The 13,718-nt window shown below is 42.8% G+C and overlaps 1 protein-coding gene across 1 annotated transcript in view; it reads left to right on the top strand.

Moving 5' to 3' along the window:
- Positions 1–13,718, top strand: part of fndc3ba (fibronectin type III domain containing 3Ba) — a 152,848-nt gene that overhangs the window by 111,706 nt on the left and 27,424 nt on the right. The window contains exons 18-23 of the mRNA XM_049597183.1: positions 466–584; positions 812–917; positions 1,593–1,765; positions 3,688–3,801; positions 4,233–4,382; positions 7,917–8,197. Coding sequence (XP_049453140.1) covers positions 466–584; positions 812–917; positions 1,593–1,765; positions 3,688–3,801; positions 4,233–4,382; positions 7,917–8,197 — 943 coding nt within the window. The remainder of the gene's footprint in view (positions 1–465; positions 585–811; positions 918–1,592; positions 1,766–3,687; positions 3,802–4,232; positions 4,383–7,916; positions 8,198–13,718) is intronic.

Genomic DNA, 13,718 nt, shown 5'->3' with positions numbered 1-13,718 from the left:
GGGGGCACACCGACCGCCATCTGCTGTAGGTAATACACTGTCTATGAATAAGCACCTTATACAACCCCTCTCCAAAAATTCTCAACTAACCTTCAGGGGCTGTAGCCAGAGTGTGTAAATAACTCAAGTGTATGCATTACATGATCATAATATACTGTATGCCCCCTCTGCTGTTAAATTGCTTTCTGTGCTATATTTGCATAACAGGAGTGCGGCTCTACAGGTAGAATAATACCTTTCACAGTCCTACACAATCCATCAAATAAACAATAACAGCAACACAAAGAGTTGTGCAGTTATTAATTAGGTCAATGGGATTCTGTTTCTGGGAAAATAACTGGATCAACTACAGAGTGCCAAACAGCGGGGGGCTCTGTGTGTGCTCTTATTCTTATGCATGTGAAAGGTTGTGTAATTTTTTGTATGTGTGTGTGTGTGTGTGTGTGTGTGTGTGTGTGTGTGCAGCGAGCCAGTGGGAGGTAGCGTACACTGGTCCAGCAACAGAATGTGTGTGTGAGCGCCTGACACCTGGGACCTTCTACCGCCTACGAGTGTGTAGCATCACAACCGGAGGACACAGCCCTGTAAGAAACAAACAAACACTCAACAGTTCTTGAGTTAGGAGTGGGGTGGCGGTGCTGCATCAGTGCTAGCAAAAAAAAAAATGAGGGGAATTCAGAATCTGCTTGCAGATAATCAACAAAGTACCCGAGTGTAATTAACATTTCTGCTGCCTATTATTCAAACTGATCTATAACTGCAGTTCCTTCTCTTTTGTTTTGCTTTCCTGTGTTTATCGCCGCTCCTGAAGTGCACTGTTAGTGTTCCGGTCCGTACATTAAGCGTCCCACCAGGCCGCTGCCAGCCACCAAGGATTGTGGGTAAAGCCAAACACAAGGAAGTGCAGTTAGAATGGGGTGAGTGCAGACATACACGTACACTGTGTTTAGTTTTATTTATCAGAATACATTTGAATGTTTTTACGTAAGGCGGCTAAATCACCCTCTGGCTGCTTAATATGTTTCCCTGGCCAGCTCTAATGTAACCTTAGTCAACCATGTTTCAGCCTAATTGAGCCCTAATTTAGCCCATTAAATGCCTAACCTAGCCTCATATCTGACTTAACTCCCCTAATGTTGGCCCATTATTGCAGATTAGCGTTCTTATCTGTTGGCAGGCAAAAGTCTCCCAGCCTGAAACGCCGAGGAAGTTCTTGTTTTAACCAGTTTAAAACAGCTGGCCGCAATTCTAATCAGCTCACATTCAGGCAGCGCTGCTGCAATTACTGGCTCGAGCTGAAGGTCAGACATAATGTATTGGAGGGTTTTCCCCACTGTCTCTGTCATTTATTACTTTCCCTGTGCTGCATCCAAAGTGAAGCAGCTGGTGGAAGAAAGAATCCCTCAGAGGGGATTTCAAAATGCACCTGGTGAACTGATCTGTGAACACATCTAAAAATAAACAGAGTAAATCCTTTATAGTTAACACATAAAACATATCATCATATCTTTTGTGTCTTTACATCACACATGGTTTTGATTACATGTCATCTCATCACAGTTTGTAATTGCTCTCTCTCTGTGTCCCCGCAGACCCTCCTGTCTCTGAGGGAGTGTGTGAGGAGTGTGTGTTCAGTTTGGAGATGAGCGAGGGCGACACCAAGCCAGCAGAGGTCTATCATGGGTCGGAGCTGCAGTGCACTGTTGGTAGTCTGCTGCCGGGTGCAACATACAGCTTCCAACTGCGGGCTGCCAACGAAGCTGGGGTAAGAAATTCACACGCACACACTGTAGGAATACGATCAATGGGTCTCATTCAGCTGCAGCCAATGGGTGGGCTCAGCCTTAGAGGCAGGGTAAGGAGCTCGGAGTGGAGCCACTGCTTCTTTGTGCCGAAAGGTTGAGGAAACAGTTGAGGTGGTTCGGGCATCTGATCAGGATGCTTCTTTGGTGCCTCCCGCTGGACGTGGTTCAGGCACGTCCCACTGGTAGGAGGCCTCGGGGCAGACCCAGAACACGCTGGAGGGATTACATATCTCATCTGGCCTGGGAACACCTTGGGGTCCCCCAGGAGGAGTTGGGAAGCGTTGCTGGGGAGAGGGACGTCTGGGGTGCTTTGCTCAGCCTGCTGCCCCCAAGACCCTGCCCCCAGATAAGCAGATGGAAATGGATGGAGGGGTCTCATTCATGAAACATGAGCAGAAGGAAATTTACGTGTATTTCGGCATTCATCAATATGTTAGTAGCTCCGATCTTTAAGTAGGAACTAAAAAAATCTCACCTGCTTCTCTTTGCTTGTAGTGCTTGTGTAAATAAGATACATTTAGTTAAATTAGTTGGCATTTAGCCGATTTAAGCTTCTAAAAACGTGAATAAGTCATTTAAATCAACTTAATACAAAACTGGAAAACGCTGTTCTCTGAATAAATAAAGCAGCGCGCTCCTCCTCTCCTGCTCTGTGCTCATTATGCACTGCAGCCCCAAACTGCATGTAATTTTTGCTTAATTTAATTATCAGAGACACAACGTGGGAGACGTTTGGGTTTGATAAGACGAGTGGACATGGGAAAGCAATTCGGCGTCTGTCTCTGCTCGCACCGGGCAGCTGGTGAACCTGAACCTGGCAGAGATTTGGAGGGAGACGGTGTGGTTTTACGCCAGACTGTCTTACTTAGTGTTAAACTTAATGATACTTGAGCAGTTTTTGCATCAAGTTTTATGTCGAACCATTTTCGTTGGTTCTTATAACAGCTGACAGCTGAGTGAACGGCACCAGTTAGGCCTTTGATTTACCTGTCCCTGTCACACCACTACTAACAGAAGAAAATAAAATGTTGTCAGCATCAGACAAGTTTTTCTCTTTCTCTTTCTTTGTTCGCTCCATGTCCCCAGGTTGATAGGATGCACTTGTCCATAGTAAATATCACCTCCTTATATGGTGGTCACTAGCTAGTCATGGGCGAGGATGTATGCTAATTGCTGACTAGCGGGAGTGCGCTGTCAATTTTTGATTGATACATGCCTACGATCAATCCAAATTTTCCGCTGCATTCGTGGATCCAGAATAGGTTTTTAATAAGTTTTTTATGTGCACATCTGCTTACAGATTTACTCACATGTCATGAATGACACCCAGTAGGAATAAAAGCAAAATATATAAACGTACTTCTCATTTTCCTCTGTACAAGCATGAAATTCTTTCAGTGGCTGTGTGACCGTGAAATCTACTCCAGCACATCGAGTACATGAACTGCGGGACCTTTTAGTATGATCCAAATTAAAAACAAAACAAACAAAAAAAAAACCACTCCATTCAAATTAGCATGGTTTTTATTGTAGCCACACTCACAAACACACAGATACAGGGCCAGTATCTATTAGGTCAGCGTGTCCCAGACAGACTAACAGCAGCCGTGTTTAGATGCGCAAGTGTTCCACAGCTAACATCTGCTTGGTTTAATCATGCACACACTCCAGAGTGAACTAGCACTCAGACTGGCTGATGGGATGCAGACACAAACACAGCACACACACACTTAAAAGTAGGAGGAACATGCCAAATAATAAAAAAAAAAAAACACACTTGCATGTACACACATTAACAGGCAACCCAGTGTGATTTGTGCCGCCGTTGTCGCTTGTGTAACACTGTCTCATCATGACTGTGGTGTCTGTTTCTCTCATCTAGTTCGGAGCATACTCGGAGCCAACAGAGGTGACGACTGCAGCGGGCCCTCCTGGCCAGTGCGGAGCGCCTCTCATCACTCTCACCAGTAACACCTGCGTAACGCTCAACTGGGAGGTGAGCCAGATACATTACTGTGTTTATCAGATTTTATGAGCAAAGAATGCACAAGACAAACAGACAGCAAGAGAAAGAGAGAGGCCACATTTCTTGCAGTTATCTAAAGAGGCCCAGCCTCCCTTTTTCTGTTTCTACTGACCTGAAAGGCTGCTGCTTTACATTTGTCTTCCTGGGCTGTTCCGAACTAGAGTCAGACGATTTTGTTGTTCATAGCAATCCAGCTCATCCTGGTTGATGTATCCAAATTCAAAGAAAGCCTGTGGTGACGAATCTTAAATGTAGTAAAGCCTGTATCTAGTAGTGTATCCATCATTTACCTTTGGTCTGCTTTAATGTGATGCCGTATATACTGATTTTTGTCAGTGTTGTTTTAAATTCAAGTTCCCACTTGTTTCCCTGAGCTAAGTGTGTGTCTCTGTGTGCTGCAGAGTCCCGAGGGTTCGGGTACAGACATCTCTGAGTATCGTCTGGAGTGGGCGAGGGAAGATGAACCCATGGAGCTCATCTACTGCGGAGCTGCCACACAGTGTGAAGTGTCCGATCTGACGCCTGCCACAGATTTCTGCTGCAGGCTACAGGTAACACACACACAGACATACACTCTAAACATGCTTATAGGTACTAAATACATGGACACATATTCACGCTCACAAGGGCGTGGGTTTCTTTTCAACACTGTGGGGGACAAACATGAAACAACGGTCACTTAAAGATAAAAAACAACATCTTTTTTTATCTTTAAGTGACTCATTGCCTAATCCTTGAGGAGCACTTGATGGTTTTACAACTAACTACACAAAACCTTAACCCAGTGCAGCACTCCCTATTTTTTCCCTCATGAAACATAAGTTTTGGGGGTCCTTCACCAAAAAAATGTAAACATCAAACACTTAATTTCCTGCATTCTGGTGAATTTTATGCACTAATTTGTGCATTTTCTGCTTCAGTTTATGGTGCAAATATATTTCATTTTGTCAAAATAAAAGTCCACTATGACTTTAATGTTTTATTATCAATGCTCTAAATCTTAAGGGGGCATGCCCCTTGCTCCCGCCCCTCCGAAATCTACACCTAAGCACACCCATATGCAGATAATTCAATTTCAATTCAATTTTATTTATGAAGCCCAATATCTCAAATCACAATCTGCCTCAGAGGCCTTTACAGCATACAACATCCCTCTGTCCTTTGGACCCTCGCAACGGATAAGGAAAAACTCCCCAAAGAAAACCCTCAGGAAGAGCAACTGAGGAGGAATCCCTCCTCCAGGATGGACAGATACTGCAGTCATACACAAGCATGTTTACAGGAAATAAAAAAGCATATCAGCTATTACAGTACATGAACACGAACAGACACATGCACAAACATTACACATGAGTGCAGTTGCAAACATGACAGAGACTCAGTCGGCACACAAACCCAGACAAATGCAGACAGCTGCATATAAATGTCAGCCAGGAGCCTCAGAAGCAAGAAACACACACGAACAGACAGAGACCAGTGAAAGGTTGATGATAATTGATTTTATTTGTGTTCTGACTCTTAATCTGGTGCATAAATAGTTCTCTTTGTGTATTTGTCTATCACACACACACATACACATACACACACACCGTCCCCCTTGTGTTCCCTCCTGATGTACCCTGAAGCCATGAATCCAATAACAGCATGGTTTATGACTCGCTTCTTTATGGGCTCATTTATAGTTTAGAGGACGGCACAGGGTCATCCTCCTGTTGTCCTAATCTTTGTGTGTGTGCGTACCTGATTTGTCTTTGTGTATTTTAGTGCACATGTGTGTTCATATGTGTAATAATCAGACAGATGCGCCTCTGAAGAGGACTTGGAAGAGCAAACCACACAAGAGGCATCGACTTGGCTGAACCCTCCGTGACTCCTTATGTCCTGTAGCTGTATGAATCAGAGCAGGTTCACCTGCTGGAGCAGCGCTGACATACACTTGTTTTATGACACTTGAAACAGCCAGTTGCACAAAACACCTTAAGTTTTATCCTCAAGTATGACACTTAAGGCCTAATTTCTCCTTAGCTGAAGGACTTAAGGCACATTACACAATTTTCACCCCGATTTTGCATGACAGAGACTACGGTAATCTTTTGAGTGTTCATACCTGGCAACGTGTGTTTCTGTCATCGGGAGTCTCGCCAACTGCGTTACGACCTGTGTGTGCACACCACAAGATTTCTCCACCGAGCCCTCGATGTCAGAGCCCCAGATAACGTGGTGACATCACCAAACTACGTTTTTAACTTGGAGACGACACATCGTAAAGGCATGGATATTCTTCCCAGTGTCAAATCAGATTTGCCTCCAGGGCCTGGGTCCAAACACAACGCGCTCCCCGTGATCCTGTGGACACCACCATTGTTTTTGGTGCTTGCTGGCTTGTCAGTGTTGCCAGATCTTGGGAGAGAAACAAGCAACCAGGGCTATGGAAACAAGCCCAAAAGAAGCGACTGGAGCTGGCAACCCTGCGGCTTGTCCTCCTCACATTTCTTCCGTCCTCCTGCGTGCTGATGTGGGACGTATCCTGCCTCTCATTGGCTGATGCTCTTTGTCAGTCGTGTCAGATTTCTCCAGTTTTCTAGCATGCCAGATATCCGGTCCCAGTCGCAGACGAGGGGGCGACTTGCTCGTAGGCTTGTTCACACATGAGGACTCGTCGTGACAGACTCTCTGCCGATTCACCTTCGACACAAGGTGGCTCTCAAGATCCTCTGTGACGTCAAAATCGCGGTGAAAATCGTGTAATCTGAACTAGCCTTTACAAAGTTGCACAGAGTTTTACAGAGGTAAAAGTGTCCATGGAGATTAATTCTTTGCTTGGACTCACGCTTGTGATGCCTGTTATCATCTCGCAAAGTTGGCTTATTTTTTGTTAAAAATGGCAGAAGAAAAGAAGACAAGAAAACCATACCAGTCAGAGGAGGAGAAGATTAGGAAAACAGTTACAGAAAGCACAAACTCCAAAGTAAATTTGATCCCAAGTACCAGAAAACAGAAGAATTGTAGGAAGAAATAGCAAAACGAAAACCTTGCTTTTGTGCAACGGACTAGGGATTCCTTAAGTATAAGATCAAGACAAGGAGAAAACCATTAATACCTAAGTGAACATTTTAAGGAGAGGACTTAAGGGGATTTTGTGCAACCAGTGTTATTTTGAGGGATCCTGAACAAGGACTTTAAAGAGGAGGATAAGAAGTAAAAATGAAGAGTTCCTCAGATTTCTTTATGTTTTCCAAGCCTCAATAACACATATATTATATGATAAGGTAAATCAGAAATACCTCTGAAACATAACTTTTCTCGTCAGACCCTCAGAGCATGTAGATCATTTCTTGCCAAGATAAAGTCTTTTCTCTAAGTAGACATCATAGACTACTAATCATGCCTTCCATTCCTTGATGTGCACTTAAATGTTACTCTGCTGTTCTTGAAAAGTGGCTACAGTACATTTCATACTGAAAAAATAAGTGCCCCTCATGTTCTTAATGTAGTGTTTTGTTTTTCTTTTTTGACCATTACAATAAATCCGTAGCTCCTTGCAGACATCTTGCTCGTCTTGTCAGTTGCGGAACAGCCACAGAGTTCACATTTTGCTTGCAGGTTAAAAATGTAGAGAACATTCCCGCATGTGTTATTCCTTTTAAATTTTAGTTCAAGCTTTCAAAACCTAGCAGATCTGTTATTTAAAAGGCTGGTATATTTTGTCCTGGTGTCCTTCCGGCTGAGTTTGTCCGTGGCGATGAAGCAGACTATAACAACTCAAAAGCGACTGAAGGGCGTTTAACAGAGGCTCCTCGAGATGAATATAAATGTATCACACATCAGAAGAAATAGACTAATGTTCTTTCACAGCTAATTTGAATTCACCTCCCTGTGCTGATTTTCTTTTCGTGTTCCATTCTTCATGTCGGTTTCTCCTCTCAATTTTAAAATAAGTGCCCCTCATGTTCTTTATTTTATTGATTTATTGCATTTCACCTCTGTCTCCTTCTCTTTTCAACCCGTTTTTTAACCTTCATCTATCTGACTTGGTTCTCTGATTTTCTGTCCTCAAATTTCCTCATCTTTTGTGTCCAACACAGGCGGTGAACCAGGCAGGCGCCGGTCCCTACAGCGAGCAGGTGAGTTTCCGGACCCCAGCGACGAATCCCGACCAGGTCTCCTCCCTCTCGCTCCTGGACCTCCCGACATCCTTGGACGCAGGTCACTCCCCGTCTACCTGCCTCCTCCTGAAGTGGGATGAGCCGAACAGCAACGGGGCGGAGATCGCCTCCTACATCATCACCCTGGACGACCAAACCATCACTGTGGAGTCGGGGATGAGTCACCTTGTCACAGGCCTGCAGCCCGACAGCGAATACAGGTACTGGCGTAAATTAGCAGACGGCAGGGTTAATGTGAGGGAACCTATAAACTAAGATTTTATTGGACACAAGGATTTATACTGATGATGATCAGCAAATCATGGGCTGACATTTTGACGCACATGAGCTACAAATCAAACCTGAATATACAACCATAGACAGTAACTGATGGGCAGGTGTCCATTAACATCAGACGTCAGAGCTTCTGAAAAATAGTTCCCTTTTACACCAGTATTAAATAGTGATTAATGAACCTGTATTAATAGATAGAGTACAGTCAATTTAAGAGCTTTTTTTAAATTGCTGCCTGCAGTGTCTGACATTGATGCCACGAGACTGGTCATAGCAACACCTAGCACCGAGCTGCTCCTCAGTTTAATCTGTCTGTTCATTAGTCTACAGTGCAACATTGGTCTATGTGCTGCACAAGCTACGCTTAATCAGTCTGTGAGATGAATGAAGTTACCACAGTAGCACATGTACAATACTGTGGGCCTTTTCCACTCTCACTTTTGGCTGCGCTGAGTCAAGCAATGCCACGCTGATTTGCGTTTCCATTATCAGTTAAGACAGGCCATGTCACGACAACCTGCGCCAGCGATTGACCTTTATAGAGTAGGTCCAAAAGCCAGGCTGCCCGCCCTCGAGCAGGTAGCGGTGACGTCTTGCCCACCGCGGCGAACCCTTGACGACCCAGCTTCTCCCTCTCTCAAGCAAGCGTGACACTCAAGAGTGTTGTGAGACTCTACTCACCTTCTTTCTGCAGGAGACAAGAAAGAAAAGTGTTTTTAAAAGTCTGTGTGTTCAGCTCTTGGTACTTGTGTAGCTTTTAACTGAATCTCTGTGGTTTGGAGTTGAGTTTCTCTCCTGTGTCTGTTTTTACTTTAGATATCTGCTTTATTTTACTCTTTCATGTCTGCTAGTAGCCGTATTAGACGTTGTGTGAAGTTGCTGCTCAAAAACTCAACATTTCCTTATTTTGCTGCTTCACAATAAAAGCTTATACATGACAAAATAACAAGACTTTTATTGTGAAGAATCTTAGGATATATAATATATAATAATAGTAAATATAATAATACAGCAGGGAGGAAAGTGAAAGCAGAAACAGCCACAGTGAGATGTTGATGAAGAGCTGCAGACAACAGGCTCTTACTGCACCTCTGCAAACAGCTCACCTCCAACAGGTGAGCTTCTTTTACCCGACGTGCTGTGGGAAAACACATGTAGCAAAAATAACAAGGAACTTCAGCCATGAACACGTAGCATATGTCAGAAAATGCCGAGATACAAATCTTGTATCTTCATTCAGCCTGAAAATACAGAGATGTGACTGTTTGTCCATGTCGCCCAGCCCTAGCAACACTCCTTGGCTGTTTGTTCCGTTTATAAAGGAAGCAACACACCTCTATCCTCTTTCTCACTGGGTTACAGATGTTATGTATTTCCTTGGGCAAGATACTGAGACCCGAATTGCTCCTGATGGCTGTGAGTGTGTTTAAGCTGAGTAGCAGGTGGCACCTCTATGGTAGCCTTAGCCACTGGTGTGTGAATGTGTGTGTGAATGGGTGAATGTAACGTGCAGCGTTGAAGCGCTTTGAGTGGTCGGAAGAGTAGAAAGGAAGGTGCTATACAAGTGTAGCTCCACTTAGCATTTACCATCCAGTGAGGGCCTCGAGAGTTGGGATGAACCTCACGGTATTTAAGGAGAGAAGGCATTCAGAGATGCATATATGTCACATTAACATAGTCAATCACACGCATAGAAGCTGCAGCAATTAGACATCTCTTTGCATCAAAGAGAAGTGAGACTTATTATCTAAAATAAAAACCCACCTTCGGCTTTAGCTTCTTTACAGGTTGCTGAATGTGAGGCTTCAAAGCGAGAGACTTATCAGTTAAAAATTTGATGTAAAGATACAGATTCAATCGTGTTGCCCTGAAATGTGATAAGAGATTTTCTTTGAGTTTTTAAACATCATAAGTTTTATTTTGTCAGGATTCAAAGTCACTTTCAACTCATGAAAATTGAGTTTGAGTCCTTGAAACCAACAACAGGCTGTCTGCCTGTGAGGCTGCAGCGCAAGTTACTGTATGTTTACTCTGTCTCTTGTTCCCGACAGTGTGACACATGAAACGGATACATGCCTCGTAGTAGTAATAGTAGGATTATCTGTATATAGTAAGTAGGGAGAGCCTGTATGATGTTGGCATTAGCAGAAATGTCAGACCCTGTTGTGCACGTGCAACAATAAACAACTACCTAATAGTCCGAATCAACAGCTATATGCCTCTATTCTGTGTGTGTGTGTTTGTGTATGTGTGTGCCTGCATGTGCTTGTGCAGTGAGTTCTCTGAATCGAGGGGGTTAAAAAAGGCGTCCAAGGTAGGATGACATGTGACGAGGCACAGCGATCACACACCATTGTTTTCATTCTCAGGTTGTTTTTGTCCCGGTGTCACTCTGCTCTCTTGCATAATGGTTGCCACCGAGGCAGAACAATGTGCGTGTGTGCGCTCTTGTACGTAGGTGTGTGTGTGTGTGCATGAGAGTCTGCCTGTGGGAGTGCTTGTGTGTGACAGTGACGGTAATTCTGGTTGTTATTTACAGCAGCAGGGTGCTTCAAATAATATTATTCATATTTCATTTGTGTGTATAGCTTTGGAAAGGATGGCAGTAGATGTTGTTTGCTCTGTCGGAGCGGGGCTGTGTGTGCTGCAGTGCAGGTTTAAAATGTCCTATTGTTGATGAATAATGTTTAGACTTAAGAGGTTTTTCTTCTCCTCTGTCCATGCTCTGGAGAACTGTCCTTAGTAACAATAGCTGTATGTTCAAGAGAAAAACAGTAAATCAGATTCTTTTTTCATGGTTCCTACGCTACAGACAGGCATGGGATTGGATTTAAGTTAGGTCCAGGTCTGGATAAATATACAAAAAAATAAAAGCGAGTATGGAAAAAATATTTGTGTTTACAGGCTGTTGCCCCTATTCTGTTTTCTAAAATGTAAAATTCAGAATTTCAGAATAAAGTAGTGTTTTTCATGGTGTTTGGAGCAGGCAGAACAGCCAATGACATCTTCTAAAACAAGGCAAGAAGTTTGGCATGCAACTAAACGCACACTCTTTTGCAGAGGTGCCTCTACACTTCACACCTGTAAAATAGCTCTGCTGCAAGTGCTTTATAACTGAACCAAATCAGGACATCTGCCACCAAGATGGTTTGAAAGAAAGTGCAAATAAACGTAGCACCACAAATAAGCAAATATTGAACTTGTTGGTACGTTTGGAACCTTTCTGGCTACATTCATTGTTGTTTTCATGGACACAGTGAATAAACAAAGCTGCATAGAAGCTGTGGACAGGCCCACCGTCTGAGGGTACAGATGACCATGGCCCAAGGCTGTGGTTGCGCCCATGAAAAGGTCCATGGTTGATGCTTAAATGAGTTCAAGTACAATATACTTACTGACTGAAATCATTGATAATACAAATTATATGTATTTACATGGTAAATAAATGTATTTTTATCATCTAAACAAACTGCAGCCTGATGGGCAAAATCAGAATGCCTCACCAAAACCTAGGGGCTCCTTAAAGAAAAGTCAGAGTATAGAGAGAACAAGGTAATGAAAAAAGAAAAGAGGCAAGGACCAAACGTCTGCAAAAATATGTGGAGAAGCAACAAAGGTGAAGGTGAGAAGTGAGGCAGAGTAATGTTAGCGAATATCACCTGCTATATGGGGCTCAGTTTTAAAGCTACAGTGAAGACACAAGTGTCATATTAAACTAGAGGACCCAAGGCACCCACTAGTGCCAACCATGTCATGTTATCTTGTCGTGACAGGGGCCAAATAAGGCTCCAAATTTGCGCTAAATACCGGCGAGGGAAAAAAAGCAACATTGCCTTTTTCCAAAATCATTTCTGCATACTGGGGTATGTTTCAGTTCTGCACACAATTTGACCAATATATGATTAAAGTAGTATTTCTTCAGTCATGGTTTTATGATTTAATACCTTGCAGTAATTTCTTAAGGCAATATTGGTTTTACTTTTCTCTTGACAGTGGAATGTCATCTCTGGTTGACGTTCCCAAATATAAAGTTTAGTTTGCTAAGGATTCCAAATGGTAAATAATAATAATAATAATAATGACAAAATAACTGATAAAAACACTGAAGTTTATAAAAACTGAGGAGATAAAAGACGGTTAAAATGTATGGAAGCGTATTGCAAATAAAAAAAAAATCTGTTTTATTGAATATTTTTTTCTGTTTTTCGGAGTAATTTTTTTTCTGTTTTTCACGGTAATTTTGTTTCTGTTTTCGTGGTATTTTTTTTGTTTTCGGTTTTTTTTTTTCTGTTAAGAGAGCAATGGAACAACAGACGCTTTCATTCCTTTCTTGAGAGCTTGATATAATGGAAGCAAACATGACCCGCTTGTTTAGTTTAATCCAGTTTTACTTTGTTTTGGGTTTAAGACACTAGGAGATACTCTTGTCTTTACGTCACATAGATGGTGTTATCATTAGTTTGTCGACTTTACACAGGCGCCGGTCACTTGCAGGTGCCAGGTGGGAGCTTCTTGCGAGATTTTGAAGTATCTCGTCTCCTTGTTCAGGAAAAAAAATTACCACGAAAACAGAAAAAAATTACCATGAAAAACAGAAAATATTACTCAGAAAAACAGGGCTTTTTTTTGTCAAGTGAATGCAATACGCTTCTGTACAAATGAACTTATAACTCAGGAAAGTGTCTCCAATAAAAGTACGTTATAAGAAGGGACTTAAAGAGATCACTGACTCAGCCGACCTGATTTCCTCAGGCACTGTTCCAGAGCCTCGGGGCCCTGACAGCAAACCCTCTGTCCCCTTAAGTTTTCAGCCGAGCCTCTGGAACAGACAAAAGACCACTGCCCGAGGACCTCAAAGTATGTCCTGGCACGGTACTAAGAGGTCAGAGATAAAAGAAAGGTCTGGAAAAGTATGGAATTCTGAAATGGAAAATATGTAGGAACCCTGTTTTTATGCCTCCGTGCTGGTGATAGTTGTGGCTGGAGGCATTATGTTTTCTAGTTGTTCGTCCATCCCATTCTTGTGAACGTAATATATCAAGAACGCCTTGAGGGAATTTCTTCAAATCTGAAACAAACGTCCACTAGGAAGAATGAACTGATTATATTTGGTGGTCGAAGGTGAAGGTCACTGTGACCTGATAAAACCTTTCTGGCCATTATTCAACACCATAACTCGGGTAACAGAAAGGACAGGATTTGATCAGAGACTGAATTGGTGACAGTAATCTTAGGTGTCCTCCTTGAAACTGTACTGATTGTATAGATCATTTGTGGTGTGAGGAGTGTGGGGATGTGTGTGAGGCATCCTTGTTAACCATAAGTGCAACTTGACAGGTGCACAGAAGCATGCAACCACAAGGCAGTAACTCTAGTTTCCTTCAGCACTGTATATGTTGAGAAAAAAGTCTTAATAGTACATCTAAACCACCTACAACCTGTAAATAA

This window comes from Epinephelus fuscoguttatus, linkage group LG14 (assembly GCF_011397635.1).
Source record: "Epinephelus fuscoguttatus linkage group LG14, E.fuscoguttatus.final_Chr_v1".
NCBI classification, from domain to species: domain Eukaryota; kingdom Metazoa; phylum Chordata; class Actinopteri; order Perciformes; family Serranidae; genus Epinephelus; species Epinephelus fuscoguttatus.
This window is presented reverse-complemented; position numbering and strand designations above follow the sequence as displayed.